Source organism: Glycine soja, chromosome 12 (assembly GCF_004193775.1).
Source record: "Glycine soja cultivar W05 chromosome 12, ASM419377v2, whole genome shotgun sequence".
Classification (NCBI taxonomy): Eukaryota; Viridiplantae; Streptophyta; class Magnoliopsida; order Fabales; family Fabaceae; genus Glycine; species Glycine soja.
In genome coordinates, this window is record NC_041013.1 from 21,515,777 (window position 1) to 21,537,382 (window position 21,606).

At 35.9% G+C, this 21,606-nt stretch overlaps 1 protein-coding gene and 1 long non-coding RNA gene across 2 annotated transcripts; both read left to right on the forward strand.

The window, feature by feature from the left end:
- The first annotated feature begins 10,214 nt into the window (after window positions 1-10,214).
- On the forward strand, window positions 10,215-21,553 carry LOC114380180 (proteasome subunit alpha type-6-like). Its single transcript, XM_028339133.1, has 9 exons — window positions 10,215-10,460; window positions 11,050-11,144; window positions 11,234-11,315; window positions 11,741-11,837; window positions 18,429-18,487; window positions 18,664-18,746; window positions 19,657-19,752; window positions 20,580-20,639; window positions 21,290-21,553. Exons 1-9 carry the CDS (start codon window positions 10,385-10,387, stop codon window positions 21,380-21,382), a joined length of 741 nt encoding a protein of 246 aa, XP_028194934.1. The 5' UTR covers window positions 10,215-10,384; the 3' UTR covers window positions 21,383-21,553.
- LOC114380181 lies at window positions 11,846-15,468 on the forward strand. The gene is made up of 2 exons (XR_003659675.1): window positions 11,846-14,994; window positions 15,179-15,468. It is a non-coding gene; the product is annotated as an uncharacterized LOC114380181 (long non-coding RNA).
- Window positions 21,554-21,606: the final 53 nt, after the last annotated feature.

Sequence of the window (21,606 nt, forward strand, 5' to 3'; positions counted from 1 at the left end):
TAGGCGAGATAACGGCTTAAACGAATGATTAAAGCACGTCAAAAGGGGGTACAGAAAGCAAACGAAATAAAAATAAAAGCATGCAAAACAAGTGGGGACCACTAAGGGCACATAGAATGAATTGAAATGATCAATTTCGGGAACTTATCGGTTGAAGAACGAAGAACGAACGAAGAACAATGAAGAACGATGAAGAACGGTGGAAAATCTTCACGAAATCACCCACAGAAACGTCTCGGAAGCATTACGGAAGCGTCTCGGCTTGGATTTTCTTCACGGAAACAATTTTTCTCACTAATTTCAAGTGAATCTCAGATACCAGAAGGGTTGAACCAATTTGTTCTGCCCTTTTTCCCCTATTTATAGGGGAAAAGAGGGAGGTGGTTGCCGCCCAGCTCGCCCAGGCGAGCTGGGTTGCTTCCACCAGAAGGCACCGTCTTCTGTTGGAACATCCTAGAAGGCCCAAGTGGGCCTGATTGCTATTTGCACATCCCTGTTTACTAAATACACCCCCTTTTTACCTTTTTTTTACTGATTCTTTTTCTGTAACGTTACGGAACTTTACGGATTACGTAACGATATTTTTTTTCTTTCCGTAATGTCATGAAACTTTACGGATTACGCAACCATCCCCTTCTTTGACTTTTGGAATGTTACGAAACTTTACGGATTGCGCAATAATACTTCCTTTCGACTCCCGACATGTCGCGGAACTTCACGGATTGTCTAACGATGGGTGTCAAGTACCTCGAAGCGGTCAAGCGAAGGTCGCATCCCACCAAACAGATGGTCCCCGGACGAAATTAGGGTGTGACACCTCTCTATCCCCTTTTGTCAATGGTGGGGGTGGAACCTCCTCCTCCAGTTTGTCAACGCAATGTCCATAAAAAATAGAGAAAAGGATGGGCCCTTCCGTATTCAGCAGCTTCTCCATATGCAAATCATGTTTTGATCCGTTATCCATATTCCCATGATAAATACCCCCTTCATCAATCACCTTATGTTTAACCTTTTATGTGCAACGTCTTCTTCTTTTAAACTCTCTCTCATAACCCTAGCAAAGCACTCACTCTTACATTCCATATTATTCAATAATAGCCTTGTGAATACTGCTATATTAACCAAATTTTACTATAGTATGGATTATGAAAACTAATTTTTGTAGTGTATAAACAATAACTACATTACAAAACTTCCAAAATGTAACACAATGTTTTAAAAATTGCAGTCTAAAAATTAGTTTTTGGAAAAGTTCTTTTAAAAAAAATACAAAAATTAAAGAAAAGGGAGTGCAATATAGTTTTTTTTTCTTAGAAATTCTATAGTGGTCAATACCAGTATGCCGAAACATCCTCATACCCAATAAAATTTAGCCATCTGTCAACTTTTTTAAAGATAAAAAATTATTAAAGATCAACCTTTTAAACTTCTTTTTTTTCCAAACTTACCCTTATCTTTATTGACCTCTCTCTCTCTCTCTCTCCATTCGTCAAGTTTGTCGCCCTTTGTTCTCCCTTCTCTCTCTTTCTCAACTTCTCATTTTTTTTCATCAATTCTCGTTCTCTTTTATCCCGTCATCTTCTTTTATTCATTAATTTCTTTTAGTTGGTAAGATGTTTTAGTAAATATGTCTCTAAAATCATCTAAAAAAACACATTAATTGGACTCCAATTATAACTTGACCTGATATGGCCCAAGATAAATTTAATAGAATTTTGTATGCACATCTTGAATAGGATTTTGATTTTCTAGTATACGATTTTGATGACTTCAGCATTGGTAAAGGGGCAATAATTGAGATGCAAATAGAAATAAATTTATTCAATAAATAACAGTTTTCATCAACACCAAAAATATATATAGCACCAAACCCAGAGTTATTCTCCATGGCCAAGCAAGAAGGATAAAAATAGTTAAGCCAAGTACTGAGATTCACAACATATTGTCAAAATATCCCCTGTATAGATGGGAAAAGAATTGAAAAAAAAAACAACTAACATAAATCCAATTATCCAAATGCTACAAGTACCACTGCAATTTTCTAAAACTTAATTGAGGTAGCTACAAGAGAGAATCCATCTTTGATATTTTGGAGACCTCACCCCTTTCTCTAGCTTCCCTTTTCCTTGTTGGTGGCGGTGCAAACCTGACATTTAAACAGAATTGAAACACTTTATTCTTGTTGGAGTGCTTAATAGATTCTGAACCAGCGACGATAACCAAACCTTAGAACACTCAGCTTTTCAACATTTCATTTAACCTTCACAACACCAATGTAGATGTCACCTTCATTGCTCCCCTCTCTAATGACCATGTACGAACTTCTTGAAGATCCATTAGGAATAAATCCTTCAGCCAAGAGCAAGTCACCTTCATCGCTCTTCTCTCCAATGACCCTTTCATGGCTGTCATCAACGACAACATCAGCTTGTGGATAGAAAAGGGTTTGGTGCACAAGGGGCAAGGTATTGTTGGAGAGATTAACAATTCTTGTTGACACATCTGACTGTCTTCCCCTTCACTCTCCATGGTGACTTCATAAACCTTTGGAGAAGGGATTCATGTGATTTGTGTTTAGGACTGAGAGGGTACGATTGACAGATTTGTGTGCCAAAAGGGTAAATTTGGAATAGAATAAAATTTTAAAATATTAAATTAAATGAATATTTTTTCGTTAAAAAAAATTGACATGTGTCACGTTGTAAAGATAAGGGGGATTGAATTGTGATTTTTACTAAATTTAAATCCTTTTTCTAAGACAACGAAGTTATCGTCTGGTGAGAGACTTAAGAAAAACAAACAATAGATTTTCGTAGGAAAAATCAGACAATAGTTTCAGAACTTTGTAAAACAAACAAAGTTTTTCAAAAGCAAAGATAAAAATTTGAACCCCAGGTTAGTTCAAAAATGGAAGAGAGAATAAATAGAATAAGATGCAAAGAATTTATAATGGTTCGTTTAACCACTAAGTTTCACTAACTTCAACAAGTTACAAGTATTTATCATTGCCACTTTTGGCTCCTTAACTCAAGCTTTACACCAAGCTTCTTACAACCAATATTCTTTGTCTTTTCAAGCCACAATTGGCTCTAACACGAATCAGAAGATTTCTTGGTTTGATTTCACAATAATGAACACTTTATCCTCTTACAAACAGATAAACAAATTCAACGCTTAGTCTTTTCTCTCAAGATGAACAAAGTATTTTGAGAGCTTTTCTAAACTTTACAAGAATTTACACATAGAGCTTTTTATGCAAAGAATAAAATAATAAGTGCTTCAAATTATATCTAATGCCTTCAAAGCTTCTGGTATTTATAGGTCTCCTTCAATCAAGTATATGTTATCTCTAAACAGACACATTTCCTCTCTTTAAGCTTGCGTCTGAAGAAAATGGTCGTTGGGTCATTAAATGTGTTCATTAAATGCACAAACTTCTTCATGTTGAGAAACCACTCTACGTCACTAACATGTTGAAAACTTCAATAGGAAACCATTTCCTTTTGTGTTAGAGCAGGCATGTGCAGCATGTAACACCCTGAAATATTACTAGTTATAAATCGATGTTTAATTTTATTTATCGTGTTATTTGACTATATGATTGACTTGAATGAGTTGAGGTATGGCTTGAATTAGTCATGTGTGAATTTCTTTATGTGGATGTTGAGTTATGTGGAGTTTTGTTGAACTAAGTTGAAATTATGAGATTTCAAATTTTGCCTAAACCTATTTCAAACAAATCACGACCTCGAATTCGTTAACCATTAGATCATCCTCAAATTTTGTCTGGGGCTTCCTAAGACATTGTTACACAGTCTGACCGTTGTGATTTTGAAAACAACCAAATTTTGATGTATCGATAAGCGAGAAGGGCGTGCTAAGCGTAATTTCAACCCGAGAGAGAATTGCGTTGAACGAGAATTGGCCCGCTGAGCAAGCCATAGTGTAGAGGAAGTTGCACTGAGAGAGAATTTGCGCGCTGAGTGAGAAAAGTGGACTCCCGCTTAGCGAGACGAGCTCGTTAAGTGAGATTTGCAGATTATAAATACGTTCCTCAACGTGAAAAACATGATTTTTCACTCTCCTCTTCTCCAAAATGCCACCCAAACCCTAACACCTCCTTCTCCACCACCCACGACCACCGGTAGCCGCCACGAGCCGCCGTTGCTTGCTGTCGAACCCCCACACCAAGAGAAACATCTTAATCGGATCGGAATCCTCAAAATCCTCCTCAAGGATTCGGTGGAGAAAATTTCCCCAATCCTCCATTTCATAGCTTCTCTGAGGTAATCTTGACTTCTAAGCCTTTCTCTTAGTTAGTTTGAGTTTCTCTTAGTATCTCTTGTGTGTTGGGTACTGTAATAGGGTGTTTTTACACTTCCTTTGAAAAACCCTTGAGAATGAGACATTGCAAAAGTTATCTTTTTATAACATTGATGTTATTTTTGTGACCTTCACTGAACCTTGGTCACATTGGCATGATCAAAATTTCAAAATGATGTCTCCTTTTAGTAGAATCCGAAACACCCCTCAGCCCTTTATGTTTTGACAGAGGTATTTGACTCCGAATGTTGTTATTAACCTTCTTTCTAAAATCTACACTAAATTTTCTTCAATTTGGTATATAGAACCTTGCGTTTGGACTGACGAGCGTGAACGAGAGAGACCTTTGAGCGACGCAAAGAGGAACTGAAGGAGAGCTCACAGTAGGTGAGGGGAGTTTATTATTGTTTACAGTTTTTAATATCATAGTTGGGGTTAGGGAACCTAACTATGGGGATGTATGCATGTCCCTGTTGCATGATGGTTTTCAAGAAAACAATGTTTTTGACTAATGGGATGCAATATATCTATTATTGATGAATAACATTATTGTTTATTAGACTTGTATGGTCTGAAGACCTGGGGAGTGTGAATCTCAAGCATGAACTATAGATGTATGTATATGCGGAATGTGACTTATTGTTGATGTTGCTATTGATGACATTAATTGATATGAGATGAGGTTGATGTTTATGATGATATTGAGATGAGATGATGTTGTTATTGATGATTATGTCAATATGAGTTGATGTTGTTATTGACAATTATGTTAATATGAGATGATGTTGTTGTTGATGATAATGTCATTGAGATGAGATGATGTTGATGTTGATGTTGAGAGTGATATTGAGATGAAATGTTGATGATGCTTAAAATACATTGTGATGATGTATGTTGTGTATGTACATGGGGGGTGCATTGACCTTGTTGGATGTCCCTGGTGGGGGAAATAGAGTGGTTAAAGAGTTTTAAGCATCTCTGGAGGGGGATGGCTTAGAATCTTTAATTATTCAAATCAATGCATTGATGGTGCTCATGTTTCATACGTTGTGTGATGTGTATGTACATGGGGGGTGCAGTGACCTTGTTGGATGTCCCCTAATGAGGGAAATAAAGTGGTTAAAGAGTTCTAAGCATCTCTGGAGGGGGATGGCTTAGAATCTTTAATTATCCACGGTCAATGCATTGATGGTGCCCATGTTTCATACGTTGTATGTTGTGTATGTACATGGGGGGTGCAGTGACCTTGTTGGATGTCCCTGGTGGGGGGAGTAGAGTGGTTAAAGAGTTTTAAGCATCTCTAGAGGGGGATGACTTAAAGTCTTTAATTATCCACGGTCAGTGCATTTGATGGTGCCCATGTTTCATACTTCATATGACATGAAAATAGTATAAACTTTGTCAGTAAGTACTTGTAGTTTCTCATGAGGAGGAATACTTGTACTTGGGGGCATGTCACCTCGACACTTACTGCCTAGTTTTCCTAAGTGAGAGTGTTGTGTGGACACACTTAGGCTATTTCCTTAGCGATGGTACCACATTGCATTTGAGAGTTAAGGTCAGGTGCATGCATCATACTGAGCATGATTGATTGGAACTATGGACTGATGATGACTATTTGTTGAGTGTGTGTTGGACTAGTGAATGTTTGTGTAAGCTTATGATATTTGTTGATATTTTCTTACGAATTGTGGTTATTTGATTTTTGTATTAATTTCTTTTATAATAAACTCACCCCTCGCAATTTTTGTACTGTGTGGTTGGTACCTGTGATGATCGCGAACCTGTGTTCGTGGGAGCAGAATGACAACAATAGAGTACGAGAAGCAAGATTCTTTTGTGGAGCCGCTGAACCGACATGATGACGTTGAGATTATTTTGGGAGAGAGTTGTGTTTTGTTAATCAACTGCTCCATAGCTGGTTCCATGATTCTTTTGTTGAATTAAACAAATTTAATTATATGTATGAACAAATTTACTTTCCATTATGTGAATGATGTGTATTGAGTTACTATACCTATACCTATATATATATATATATGTGTGTGTGTGTGTGTGTGTGTGTGTATGTATGAATGTATTCACTTAAGTAATGGTGTGTTGTTTGGTGAATGTATATCGAGAAAAAAATCACTTTCATTTTTTTTATAAGCAAATTAACAGAGTTTTCATTTAAAAAATGAAATTCTCACGGTTTAGAGTGGTGATATCGTAGCGACGAGGCGGGTCGTTATACAACAGAGCTCTTCTTTTGATGATGATTGGGAAATTTCAAAGCTTGGCTTCATTTATTCTTCATAGGATTTGACAACTCCTAGGAGAATGTCTTCGTAAAATAGATCTCAAATACAAAGTATTAAGTGAAGTCTTAAATACCAACTTTAATGTCGTATCAGATTATGATTCCATCTTGCTATCGTCTAAAGCATTAGACGCCAACTTCGTGAAACATGTTCTGATAGCACACAAGACACAACTTTTAACCTTTGTATTTGTTTACATATAATCAAAATAATTAAAGGTCATGATTTTTCTTAAGACATAAATGTGTTTTAATTTAACACACATTTTAACCAAGTCGTTGATTATTTGACCTTTATAGCATTTCTCTCCATTTTTTCTTCCAAAGTGTGACTTGTATATTACATGGGCCACGACCAAAAGTTTCATGGGCCCAGTTTGGTCCATCTTGTTAGGGGCATTGCTATTGTTACTTCCAAATTTTCTATTGACACTATCAACCACAACAATTTGACCATTTTACTTTTCTCCCTTTTTCCTACACCCCTAACCTTTTTTCCTTCCTCCTTTACTCCTCCATCACTTTTCCTCTTCCTTTCTTTCTCGTTAGACCAAATCATAATTCTATATTTTCTTAATTTTCAAAATACTCAATGGAATCATGATTTTGTTGTTATTTGGGTTTTGACACACAACAAAATCATGATTTCGTTGTTGTTTGGGTTTAGACACACAACATAATCATGATTCCATTGTGTGTCCAATTTCAGACATACAACAAAATCAGGATTCCGTTGAGTTTTTTTTCTTGTTGGAACGTTGTTGTGTCGTATTTTTTATTTTTTATGAATGGTTCTTTGCAAAAAAAAATACATGAATTGGAATACATTTTTTTCCTGATGAAGTTACAATGCCTCATGATTTTGGAAACATGCTTGATGATAGTCGAAATGACTTTTACCATCCCAATCAATCAGATGAAATGTCTGCAGATCATGATGGCTTGGGAAATCAACATGAAGATCCTGACAATGGGTTGGACATTGACCCTTCCCCCCTAACTTGATTACCTGACTTTTCCAATCATTTAATGACTGATGAGGTATGTTGATTAGTTGACAATTGATTTTATATTTGTGTATGTGTATGTTGTGTAAGTGAAGAATTTTCTTTTATGTTTTTGCAAATCGAGATTATTTGCTGCACTAGGCTCGAGATTTGGGGAAAATTCTAGGACTTGTTCTTGTCATTTATAGGTCGGAAAATGCTTGGGCAGGCTTGGTGAATTCTACTGAAAAAACAAATATATGTGCAATGGTTGAAAAGCTTTACAAACATGTGTGCACTTTATTTGACATTTCATGAGTATGTTTATTATACACGGTTGATGCATCATAAGGAAAGATATGTACAAGCATGGACTGATCACATTGTGCATCTTGGAAACATAACAATTAATAGGTTCCTTTTGTAATTACTTGTTTCACATTTTGTTTGTTATGTATCTTTTGTTGACATTACACTAAACTGCTTTACAGGGTTGAAGGCGCACATTCAAGATTAAAGAGGTTGCTTTATGATAGCATGGGTGATTTGTGTATTTGTTGGGATGCAATGAATAACATGGTTTTATTGCAACATACTGAACTTAAGGCATCATTTTAGAAAAGCATCAATGTGGTTGACCACAGGTTCAATACACCATTTTACAAGAGACTACGAGGCTTTGTTTCAACACAAGCACAAAGTTTAATCTTTGATGAATTGAAGTGCTCTACAATTGTCGGTGTTGACAATTTTGCTTGTGGCTGCACACTCAGAACTAATCACGGTCTAGTGTGTGCCTGTGAAATTGCTAGGCATAGCCATATCAGTGGCCCAATACCCTTGTTGTTCATTCATGTGCATTGGAAGATGTTATCTATTAGTGGTACAGACGACATAGGTGATTCTTGGGGGGACTTAACTCTTACAAATGAAGTCAATGCATTGTTAAAGAGATTTTCACTGCTTGGTGTAGGCGGGTAAATGACATTGAAGTATAAGGTCCGTGAACTTGTATTTTCGGATACCACTTCAATGTGTCCCCTTCTAGAGAAAGTCAAAATAAAGGGTGCACCAAAGTCTGTGAAATCTACTAAATGTGCACCTTCGATGTGGGATTGAATCGATGAAATGAACATGATGGTTAATAGTTTGAGAACTCCAAGTGTGTCCCGCAAAGATGCCAATAACAAAAAGAGAACCAAAAAAAATTCCTTATATGAATGAATTTCCCAATCCATTGCAATAGTTCATCGCAAAAAATGTTGAAGTGAGACCCGATGGAAATTATAGTTACAAGATAATTGCAGCTTTACTAGGTCAGGGTGAGGAATCATGGGCTCTAGTTTGACAAGACTTGATTTAGGAACTTCAAACATGGAATTCTCAATATATTGAGTTGTTTGGCACATAAGACAAATTGGTTAAATTATTAGACTCTTTGTATGTTCAACCTGGCCTAATAACATTCATTAGCAAGTGGATGACCATTCCTGACATGGGTTATATTATTGCTAGTTGGTATAATGTTATCTTAGTTTTCTTATCTATGCTCCAAAGTTGGACTTTCTTTCTGTTTAGGAGTTTGACACCATTTGTGGCATAACAACACCTTATTGCCATTGGGTTTGTCAACGAAAATCTTTTTGTGCAGGCATACAACATCTACTTAAGAGACTTTTTAGTATTGTAATCATTAATTGGTTTGTTAACTAACTCAACTATATCATTTTTCTGTGATAATATAAATGTATTTGGAGGATGATTATCCCCTACCTCCTATTGCACCACAATGGAGTACATACTACACATGTGAAGCTCATTCATGACAGAGATCGTACTTGTAACGCATACAAGAATTTAACTCATTGGTGTTTCATTCAACTATAGGATCTCAATATGTAATAAACATCATTAAGGATTAGTTGTTTTAGTTAACTTCTTTGTATTAAGTATTGTTATGTGTATTCATTTGACACTTGGTAAGACTCTATCTAATGTTTTTATGCATTTAATGTAGACTATAAAGTTTGCTAATTGTTGTAAGCCATGCATATTGTGTTGTAAGCCAGGTTGAGGTCCTTAAACATTTAATTATTATGGCGGACAAACAAAAATAACAACGAAAACATATTTTCATTATTATTTTTTTCACAATCATTTTACAAATTTATGTTTGTACAACTAACAACAAAACATGCTTTTGCTGCTCACAATGCATCAAGAAAAAAAATATAACAATGGAAACACAACTCCATTGGACAATTTTTCAGCTCAACAACGAAAACATATTTTCATTATAGGGGTGGCCAAGAACTATAGTACTATGAAGACACACTTATGTTGTGTAACTATCAAAGTATACAACAAAAATGTATTTCCGTTTAGTAAATGGGGGTGGAAAAAATTTAACAACGGAATTGTAAGTCTCTTGTACAAGTTTCCGTTTTATTTCCTACCAAGGGGCAATTTGGCAATTCCCAAAGGCACCCACATGAGAAGTGTCAATAGCAAATTTGGAAGTGCCAATAGCAATACCCTCTCGTTAATTACACATACGGCCCATTTGAGGGTACTGTCCATGTTTTCTTGAGTAGGAAGTTGAGATCTTCGACGCTTTAAGACCAAAAGCACCGTCTCCGTCTCCGTCTCCACCTCCTGTCCTTCGTTGCACTTCGCTTTTTCCAAAACCAATCACATCAGCATCACTCTCGTCGCCGCCGTCGTCGACCACCGCAAGAGCCATCGCACTCCGCCGTCATCCGTTAGGGCAAAAATGAGTCGAGGAAGTGGAGGTGGATACGATCGTCACATCACTATTTTCTCCCCTGAAGGACGTCTCTTCCAAGTCGGTACGTAACTCAAATTTCTTCTTTTACTGTAACCTCTCGCAACGCGACGTTTTAATCAGTTAAATACCCTTTAGATCTTTCACGTTCTGGATTGACCTAATTTGTTAAGATTTTCTATATGGAAAAACAAGTATTGTTATTTTTTGGTCGTTCATGAAATTATTTTTTAATTTTGGTGATTTAAGTTGAAATTAATGGTAATGGAATAGTGAGCTAGGTTAGTGGATTGCATTTGTGAAAGGCTTAGGAAGGTGGAAGTCCGAAGTTAAGAATTGCTCGCATGAATCTGAGTGGATTGATTGTGTCCGTTAGGAATGGAAATACATTGTTTTTTTTTCTATTGGCAAAATGTATCAGTTTCTCTTTTTCAATCTTATGTTCTCTCTCTTTTTTTTAAAAAAAAAAATTGTTGTCTTAAGCCCTAATTTAACCTTACCAAACGCGGCCTTATATCTGTGACTCCCCTACTGGATCAGCGTAGGTTTATGAAAATTTCATTGCAGTTTGTTTGACTTGTTTGGAAAAGAGTTGACTAGTTTGTTAGGCTGTAGTGTTCTGAGTGGTGGAATTTTTATGCATGTTGAAACAGAGTATGCTTTCAAGGCTGTTAAGGCCGCAGGAATCACCTCAATTGGTGTCCGAGGAAAGGATTCGATTTGTGTTGTTACTCAGAAGAAGGTTCCGGTGAGTACAGAAAATAAATGGTTCTTTGATCTTTGTTTTGCTTGTGTGAGTATGTGTCCAGGATGCTTACTTTGGTATGCTCAATGCAGGATAAGCTTTTGGACAACACAAGTGTTACACACCTCTTTCCCATCACCAAGTACCTTGGTTTATTGGCTACTGGCATGACAGGTATATTTTTTTGTTGCACCTCTTCACTGATTCTTTGTTACAGTCTTGTAGATATTTGTTTTGAAGCCAAACCTTTTGTTTCGGATGCAGCTATTTTTTTATGTGTGATACTGGTCAACAAAATTGTGCAACCTTACATAAAATGTGATTAATAGTTTATGATGAGAAAATAGTTCTATTAGACCTGAATGTTACTGTCAAAGTTGTACCTAGGGCTAACTTGACATATGATCAGACTAGACTCACTGACACTGTAGAGACAATGATAATATTGTTTTTCCTTAAATAAAATTTTGATGTATGAGTACATGTTTAGATTTCAGCCAGAGAAAATGAATATTTGTATAAAGATATATTTAGAGCTAACTTATTTTTACATTAAAAATTCAATTTTTGCTTTATCATATTGGAATACCTCTTTCCAGCTGATGCTAGGACACTGGTCCAACAAGCAAGAAATGAAGCAGCTGAGTTTCGCTTTACATATGGATATGAAATGCCTGTAGATGTATTAGCTAAATGGTAAGTGGTTCTGTTTTTAGAAAGATATTTTGCCATCATTACTATTACTAGCTGCTTATTATCCTGTTTCATATCTGCTTTCAAATTATCATTATTTAGTGGAGAAGAATGTTACCCGAAACAGTACAACAATTGGTAATAGCCACATTGTTGTAACGTGCTTCTGAAATTGAAGTGCAACAGGAATATTCTATTATCTGTTGCTCCTCCTACCGTGTTGAATATGTAGATTGCATGCTTATTCAGTAATTAGCATCTAATGCACTAAAACAGTGAAGAAACTATTTGTGCTTTCTCCTCCAAATAGGTGCTGTTAACAGATCCCACATTAGAAACCATTATGGCTATGAGTTATAGCAAGTTATTGGACCTGTCAACTACTTAATGTTGTCATGTGTTTCAGATAGGGATGCTGAATGCTGATAAAGAATGAAAACTTTTTTCAGTTTTAGAGATGATAATTTTGTGTCAAGGTTTTATAAGGATTGAATTTATTGGGTGTGATTGTTCATTGCCATCTTTCATTTTTCTAGTTGTATAAAGCACTTGCTGCAAATCTGATGGTAAAGTAATTGGTGATTAAGTGGCTCTTACTTTCCTTATCCATCTACCTCATTCTAACTCTGGTTCTACACCATCTTCACAGTAATTTTTCTAATATAGTAATAGTCATGTCCAGATTTTTACACACTCTCTGGAAATGACACTGATTATGATTAAACATTTGTGATATATAAAGGTATCTGGCAAGCAGTGGATAGCACACCATTTTTTTACTTGAGACACGTGTAGGGCTTGAAATTTCTATCGCTGCTTTAGTTTACTTCACAAAATTTCTTAAACAGAATGTTAACAGCTTTTCTAGCAATGGCACAGTGGTAGTGAATTGTTGGTTACAGCACTAGCATTAGTTCTTAATAGCTTGTTATGTTTTTGCTTTCAATTTCTTTGCTGGATGTGGATACAGTGTGTTATATCTTGGTAATATGTTCTGTCTGTTAGGATTAAGTTCTACCATCTTAGAAAGGATTCTCAAACGGGTCTATGCAGTTTAATATAGCTGTTAGCTAAAAAAAATTGATTTTTTTCCCTTTCCTTTAATGTTATATGTTTCTGTTTTGAATTAGTGAGTAATTTAATGTGGCTTCTATGAAAAACTGGTTTCTATCATGTTTTGTTTTATGCACAAGAGTAGGAAGCACAGTTAATTGCAGTAGCAGTTTTGTCTATGCTTGTTATAATAGTGTATAGTAGATACAGCTCAGTTGTTGCTGACTCAATATAAGAGTTACTTAGTTAAGCTAACTACTTCTGTACTCTCTATAAATACTCTACTGTGTAATTCTGTTTTAACTAACTCATTCATAATACGATAATAGTTTTCATAATATTTCAGTTCTCTCTCTCTCTCTCTCTCTCTCACCTCCATGGATTTCTTCATGGTATCCAGAGCTTCCTAAAGCCTTCAATGGCAGTTCGATCCTATTTTTTCGCTTCTGCAAGCACATCCTTCTTGTGTTTTGTTTGGTTGTTTGTGTGATTCAAGTGAATCCATGATTTTTCGATTCTGTTTGGATTTCCGATCTGGAAAACTGTGTTTCTTCGATCGTTGCGTCGCTTTGATCGCGATTTCGATCCAGTTTGAATTCTGTTCTTAGATTTCGATTCTGTTACCTCTTTGATCGCGATTTCTGTTTTGTGCGATTTCTCCATTCTTCGCACTCCTTTGGTCTCGATCTCTGGTTGCACGCGATTTGCTAGTATTAGCGGCATCTGTTTCCGGCATCTCTGTTCGTTCTTCTTTAATCGCGTTTCTATGATCATGGTCTTAGATTCGTGTTCTCTTTTCCTGCGATTTCAGAATCAGGTTTCATGTTTTTGGTTTGTGTATGCTATGTCATTGTCGCCGATTAATGCGGTTCCGGTGACCGGAGGTCCCCGGTAAACTCCTCCTCTGGCGCTGGAAATAATTTCGCATATCATGTTATGGTTAAACTTACAGATGATAACTTTTTGCTTTGGAAGCAGCAAATTGGACCGGTTCTAAAGGTTCATCGACTTCAACGTTTTGTTGTCCGCCCACTAATTCCCCCAAAGTATCTTACACAAGAAGTGCAGACATGGATAAAGAAAATCCAGCATATGCAGCATGGGAATATCAAGATCAATCACTGCTAGTTTGGCTTCAGTCGTTCTTATCTGAGGCAATTCTGTCAAAAGTTGTTGGAAAAGATACATAATCATTTTTATGCTAAAACAAAAGCAAAATTCAGATATCTTCGCACAGAACTTAGGAATACCAGAAAAGGTGAACGCTCCATAGTTGAATTTCTCACTCGTATAAAAACAATTGTTGATTCTTTACTAGCCATTGGACAAACTGTTTCTGTTCAGGAACAGATAGATGTTATTCTTGAAGGTTTGCCAAGTGAATATGAGTCACTGGTTACTACAATCAGCAGTAAGATTGATCAGTTCAAATTTGAGGAGATCTAATCTCTTCTTTTGGCTCAAGAACAAAGGCTTGAAAAGTTAAGAGAAAGTGTTGTTGCTCCTGCACTGAATTTGACTCGAGCTCAAACAGCAAAGGCAGAGGATACTGACTCGGATTCAACACCTCAAGTGCAGTTTACTCAACACAATGATAGGGGCAGATCTTCTAATTCCAGAGGTAGAGGTGGCAGATCTAGTTATGTATATAGAGGAGGCAGAAATTATGGTAACATTGATAACAGAAACTATGGAAATAATTATAACAGGAATTTTGGAAATGGTGATCACTGAAATTATGGAAATACTGATAGGTATAAAATACAGTGTCAAGTCTGCTACAAGTTTGGCCACAGTGCAGCTTATTGCTATCACAGGTTTAATCCAAATTATGTAGCTCAACAGTATAATCAGAATCATTCTGGGAATCAGAACAGAAACTACTCCTATCATAGGCCTAATTCTCAACCTCAGAACAATAACTCTCAGTCACAGCACAATGCACAAGCTCCTCAAGCCTACTTAGCCAATGCTAATCCTACTCAGCAGTCACAGAATTGGTACATTGATTCTGGTGCAACTCATCACGTCACTGCATCTCCTCAGAACTTGATGAATGAAGTTCCAACCTCGGCCAATGAGCATGTTTTCCTTAGCAGCGGTCAAGGTTTGCCTATTATTTCCACTAGTTCAACAATTTTTCAGTCTCTTTTTGCCTCTGATGTTAAATTAACCCTAAATAATCTATTGCATGTTCCTCACATAACTAAGAACTTATTAGTGTGAGTCAGTTTGCCAAAGATAATGTCATTTTTGAGTTTCACTCATCTCATTGTGTTGTCAAATCTCAGGTTGATGGTTTCATACTCCTTAGAGGTGCTCTTAGCTAAGATGACCTCTATGTCTTCTCAAATCTTTTGAATTCTTCTGTCAAGTCTACTGTTGGAAGGGCTGCTGCCTCTGTTCATATGTCTTCACTTTCAGCTTTGTCTTCTCATTGTAATAATGTCAATTCTAGTAACTCTAGTTTACTTTCTCTTTAGCTTAATAGGCTAGGTCATCCTAGTTCTGCTGTTGTAACTCATGTTCTTAGGACTTGTAATATACCTTTTTTCAATAAAATGACAGAAGAATTGTGTACTGCCTGCTGTATTGGCAAATCTCACAGACTTCCCTCTTATCCTTCTGATTCTGTCTATTGTGCTCCTCTTGAGTTAATATTCTGTGATCTATGGGGACCTGCACCTATGCTTTCTTCTATGGGTTTCAATTACTATGTCTCATTTGTTGATGCTTACAGCTGTTACACTTGGATCTATTCTTTAAAACAGAAATCTGAAACTCTGTCTGTGTTCAAACAGTTTAAGAGCCTTGCTGAATTACAGTTAAACCAGAAAATTAAAAGTATTCAAACTGATTGGGGGGGGGGGGGGGGGGGGGGGTGAGTTTAGACCTTTTACTCAATATCTTAATCAAATAGGCATTCATCATAGGCTTATCTGTCCTCATACTCACCATCAAAATGGTGTAGTGGAAAGAAAACACAGGCACATTGTTGAAATGGGTTTGACTCTTTTGTCACAGGCTTCCATGCCTCTTTCTTACTGGGATCATGCTTTTCATACAGCAGTTTATCTTATTAATAGATTTCCTTCTGCCTATCTCAAAAATACCATCCCTTATGAAATGACCTTTAACAAATATCCTGATTATTCTTTTCTAAAGGTGTTTGGGTGTATGTGTTTTCCTCATCCAAGGCCCTTTAACAAAGATAAACTTGATTTCAGGTCAAGTCCATGTACTTTTTTGGGATATTCACCTCATCATAAAGGATATAAATGTCTTGATTCAAAGGGTAAAATTTTTGTCTTGTGATGTTGTTTTCAATGAGTCCAGCTTCCCTTTTTCTGTTGCTAAGCCTCATGTTTCATCCCCTCCTTCTAGTGTTCCCTCTCAATTACTTCGTCTTGGTGTCCTTCCTATACCTACTGCTCATCCTAATCCTCCTTCTCATTCTATGGAGTCTATAGAGTCCCTTAGTTCATTGTCTCAACCTGTTGAGTTGAATTCTCTTCAGCTAGTTCCCACTAAACAAGCTGCATCCTCTATTCCAGCAAATGATGAGTCCAGTCCCTCTACTTTACCCTCTACTACTCCTCCTCAACCTCAAAATACACATCCCATGCAGACTAGATCAAAGTCAGGTATTGTACGACCACGGTTACATCCTACCTTACTTCTAACTACTGCTGAACCTACTTCTGTTAAACATGCTCTCTCATCTCCTGAGTGGAAGGAAGCTATGCGGCAAGAGTACAATGCTCTTATGGCCAATAACACTTGGTCTCTGGTCCCGTTATCCTTAGGCAGAAAAGCCATTGGCTGCAAGTGGGTTTTCAGGGTAAAACAGAATTTTGATGGCTCTATCTTGAAGTATAAAGCTCGGTTGGTGGCCAAGGGGTTTAATCAAATCCCTGGTCAAGATTATTCACAAACTTTTGCACCAGTTTTGAAATCTGTCACAATCAGAATAATGTTGACTATTGCTCTTAATCATCACTGGTCTATTCAGCAAATCGATGTGAACAATGCTTTTCTTAATGGCTATTTGGAAGAATTCTACATGACACAGCCTCTTGGATTTGCTGATTCTGATAAAAGTATGGTCTGCAAACTCAAGAAAGCTATCTATGGCTTAAAACAGGCACCTAGGGCCTGGTATGAAAGATTAACCAAAACACTACTGAATTTTGGCTTTGTTCAAAGCATGTGTGGTCCATGCCTTCTAGTGTTCAAGACTGATTCTGAGTGCCTTTATCTGTTGATATATGTTGATGATATTATCATCACAAGGTCATCTCCTGTTCTTATTCAAAAATTAATGACCAAACTACATGCTGTCTTTGCTCTTAAACAACTAGGAAATTTGGATTATTTTCTGGTTATTGAAGTAAAACATTTGAGTAATGGTTCTCTACTGTTATCTCAAGCTAAATACATTCGTGATTTACTTGAAAAGGCTAAGATGGTTGATGCCAAACCAATACTCACTCCTCTGCCCTCTGATCTTAAGTTAACTAAACTTGGTACAGCTAAGCTTGTTTCAGTCCCTGTTGCTGATGCTACTCTCTATCGGTCAGCTGATGGGACACTTCAGTACATTACTGTAACCTGGCCAGAATTGAGCTACAGTGTAAACAAGGTCTGTCAGTTTATGTCAGAACCTGTGGGGAACATTGGAAGGCTGTCAAGCGTATTTTAAGGTATCTAAAGGGTACTATAGACTATGGGTTTTCTTTAAAATCTGCTCCTCAGGGAGAACCCTATACTTTAGAAGCTTTTTTTGATACTGATTGGGGAATGGATATGGTTGACAGAAGACCAATTTCGCGGGGATGTATTTTCTTTGGTCCTAATCCTGTTTCTTGATTGTCAAAGAAGCAGTCCTCTGTTGCTCGTTCGACTACAGAAGCTGAACATCGAAGCTTGGCTGTTACCGCATTAGAACTTCTATGGATTCAATCCTTACTAAGAGAACTCTATTAAAATTACTACAACTGTCTATTGTGATAATCTCAGCACTGTTGCTTTGAGTCACAATCCTGTTCTTCATTCACGGACCAAAGACATGGAATTAGACATCTTTTTTGAGAGAGAAAAAGTTTTGGATAAATCCCTGCTGGTGTGTCATGTTCCTGCCTACGTTCAACTTGCTGATATGTTGACTAAACCTCTTGTCAAGCTGTCTTTTCTGCATTTGTGATCCAAACTCAGAGTGCTTTCTTTCACTGAGTTTCAGAGCACTCTGTGTTTGAGGGGGGGAATAATAGAGTATAGTAGATACAGCTGAGTTATTGCTGACTCAGCATAAGAGTTAGTTAGTTAAGCTAACTACTTCTGTAGTTAGAACTCTATAAATACTCTACTGTGTAATTCTGTTGTAACTAACTCATTCATAACACAATAACAGTTTTCATAATATTTCAGTTTTCTCTTTACTCCTAGTTTGCAATAACCTTGTTATATTTTACCGTTTTAGGCTTTTATAATTTGTCAATAACATCTTTTGTGTCTGCCTATTGTTTCCTTTTTCAATAACAGGATTGCAGACAAATCACAAGTCTATACTCAACATGCTTATATGAGACCACTTGGAGTAGGTATGTTTTCTTCTTGGCCTTTTCACGGCCAAACAATTTTCACCCTGTTTGAAAGATCAGACAATTTGTTTTGTATTATAACTATTGATAAAAAAATATTTTATAATTCAATTACTTATTGTTATTATTGATGTTGTATCCTCTTTTTATGACTTTGAATCTATTGTGCCATGAAGTTGCCATGGTTTTGGGTATTGATGATGAATATGGACCTCAGCTTTACAAATGTGATCCAGCTGGTCATTACTTTGGTCACAAGGTACATAGAAGAACTTCTCTCACTTTGATTGATGTTTAGATTTTTTTTAGTGTTATTTAATGAGAAAAAGAAAAACATGCTGATAATAAATTTAATTCCATAAAAGTTTCTAAGTTACATGTTTCTTTGTCTATTTTTACATCTCAGACTCTTACACTGAAAACAATTACCTATCATCATAAAATATTAAAATGATAGAGAGGGGGTTGGGGATGAATAAGCCAGATTGCCTGCTTTTACTTTGTGAAAAATTGTTATTCCGTTTTTTTTTATTACTATTGTAAGATTGAGGATCTAGGGAACCAAATAAAAAATTGACATGGCAATATAAATACAATTATGCTTGACCCAGAAAAGAAGAGATTATCATTAGTCAATAGTGGTGAAAAGGAGAGAGTATGTATATGAAGGCAGAAATCTTTTAAATTATTTATAGCATCCTTGGACTCATTGTAATTATGTTATGAACTTTATGTAATAATTATCATTATAATGTAGTTGTGCTACAAAATATATAAGCATATGTAAAGTTCATGAGTCTTCACTCATCCTGAAGTTTCCCTTTCCTCCTCATTTGGTCTCAGTTTATCACTTTACCTATCTAAACTATTAACATTGAGAAACCTATGCATCTACTCCCTGGTCAATGATTTAGAGATTTTGTGATTTTTTAAAATAGCTGTATTGCAATTGTTTTGTTCTGTTAGATCTGCTGACTACTTTACTTTTTTTATATTTGATTGTTTACTCTAAGCCATACACATATCGTGATGCACATTGATTTAATCTTGAAATGTTAAGGAATTGTGTTTCTTCATTTGTCATCACTTCATGCATTGTAATCTGTTTGTAATTAATTAAATGCACTTGTAGACAGAAATTGAAGTGTAATATGTTATGATGTACTCAGGCAACAAGTGCTGGATTGAAGGACCAAGAGGCAATTAATTTCTTGGAAAAGAAGATGAAGAATGACCCTTCATTTACATATGAGGAGACAGTTCAGGTAGTGTTCTTGCATTCTTTTTCCTCTCACTCCAGTTCCCTCTGCTTAGTTTGTGAAATTGACAATCTTGTTGCTGGCTTTTGTTTGTATGAAAGACTGCCATGTTGTCTCTGAGAATTTGTATGCTTTCAAGGATATGTTTCAACATGTTGGATTTTATAGGATGAACAACGGATTTTGTTGATTCTTTTTTTCCTGGAAAATCTCCAAAAGTTTTTCTAACTTGATAAATATTTACTATGCTATTATATTCATTATTAGTCTGCAACCCGCATGAAAGTTATCGAATGTAAGCGGATGCTGAAGATTGGCTATGATTTGCTGAAAGGTGAAAAGTCTGAAAAATGAGTGAAATTTGATCTAGATGATCTCAGATTTTGGATTTGCTGACTGGAGGAATAATGGTTGGCATCTTCTGTATATCTGAGTGCTAAGGATACAACAAGCCTATATCTATGTCAGTCGGATATAATGTAATAAAAACTAAACTTTTGGATTCTCATTAAAACTGTAACTTATTACCTTAGTTATGACATTGACATGTAATCATTAGATTTCATGTATTACATATCAGCCCTTGACTTAGCTTAAACCTTCTTATATGTATTATATGATTTGTTGCCCTTTCGTTCTTCTTTCTTGTGAGTGACAATCTTCTATCTATGCTTCCTCATTGATGTAATTGGTTTTTGTTTGCAAGACTTTTTTAATTATGCTATATTGTAACTAAAGACATGAAAATGATTTTTTCACCAATTACATTAACAGTTATCCAATCATGTTTTTGATGTTCTAATTCTCTAAGATCTCCCTGTTTTGTTTATCAGACTGCCATTTCTGCCCTGCAATCAGTTCTTCAGGAGGATTTTAAGGCCACTGAGATTGAGGTAGAACTTTATTTTATAGATTACAGACCTTTATATGACCCCATGTTTAGTTTAATGAAGTTGATAAAATAATCCATAATTTGTTTTTAAAAAAATATTGCAGGATTTCATTCTTGTTTTAGTCCTTGAAGGGCCAAAACATTTATTGTCTTCATTTTAAAGATTGTCAGCCAGTTGCTTGATCTTTCTAATTAAACGAAAGTTATGCATTTTTGTCATGCTGCCTAGTGTTTTTTTTTTTCTTTTTGAGTTTATGACCCTCTTTTGCATTTGTCTTTTAGGCAACTCAGGTTAATTTTTTTTTCATTACTCACTATTTCATTAGCTTTCCTTGTAGGTTATGAATAGACAAGAGTCTATAATATTATTTTTTATTCTCGATGTTTTTTTTTGTGAGAATGTGATTCCCTAATGTTTCAATTGATTGTTGATTCTAGTGCTTAGTAATATGTACTAATAACTCAATTATTGGTTTGTAAAATGGAGGATTGTATTATAATGTCAGCTTTTCAGTGGCATAAATTAGTGTTGACATCTTTGCTCTAAATTTAAAAGGATAATGGATAATTGATTTTTTTTATGATTATTCCCTTCCAACAAACATTTTCTTCACTGATTTAGTTCAAATGATTGTGTTTTGCGTTTTCTAGGTTGGAGTGGTGCGGAAAGAAAATCCAGAATTCAGAGTTTTAACCACCGAGGAAATTGATGAGCACTTGACTGCAATAAGTGAGCGTGACTGAGTTCTTGATAAGGATGTAATGGTTCAAACTTTCTAATGCTAGAGATTAAATTATGTACTTGTTTCTGGAATCATTGAATTGATTTCCTTGTGATATTTGAGTAGTAAGTTTATTTAAGAATGATGTTGAAGACGGTATTTGATTTCCTATTACAAGTTTACTTGGGAGCAATTTTATGTTTCTACCAATGAAATGAAATGAAAATTTTAAAAAATAGGCTTATA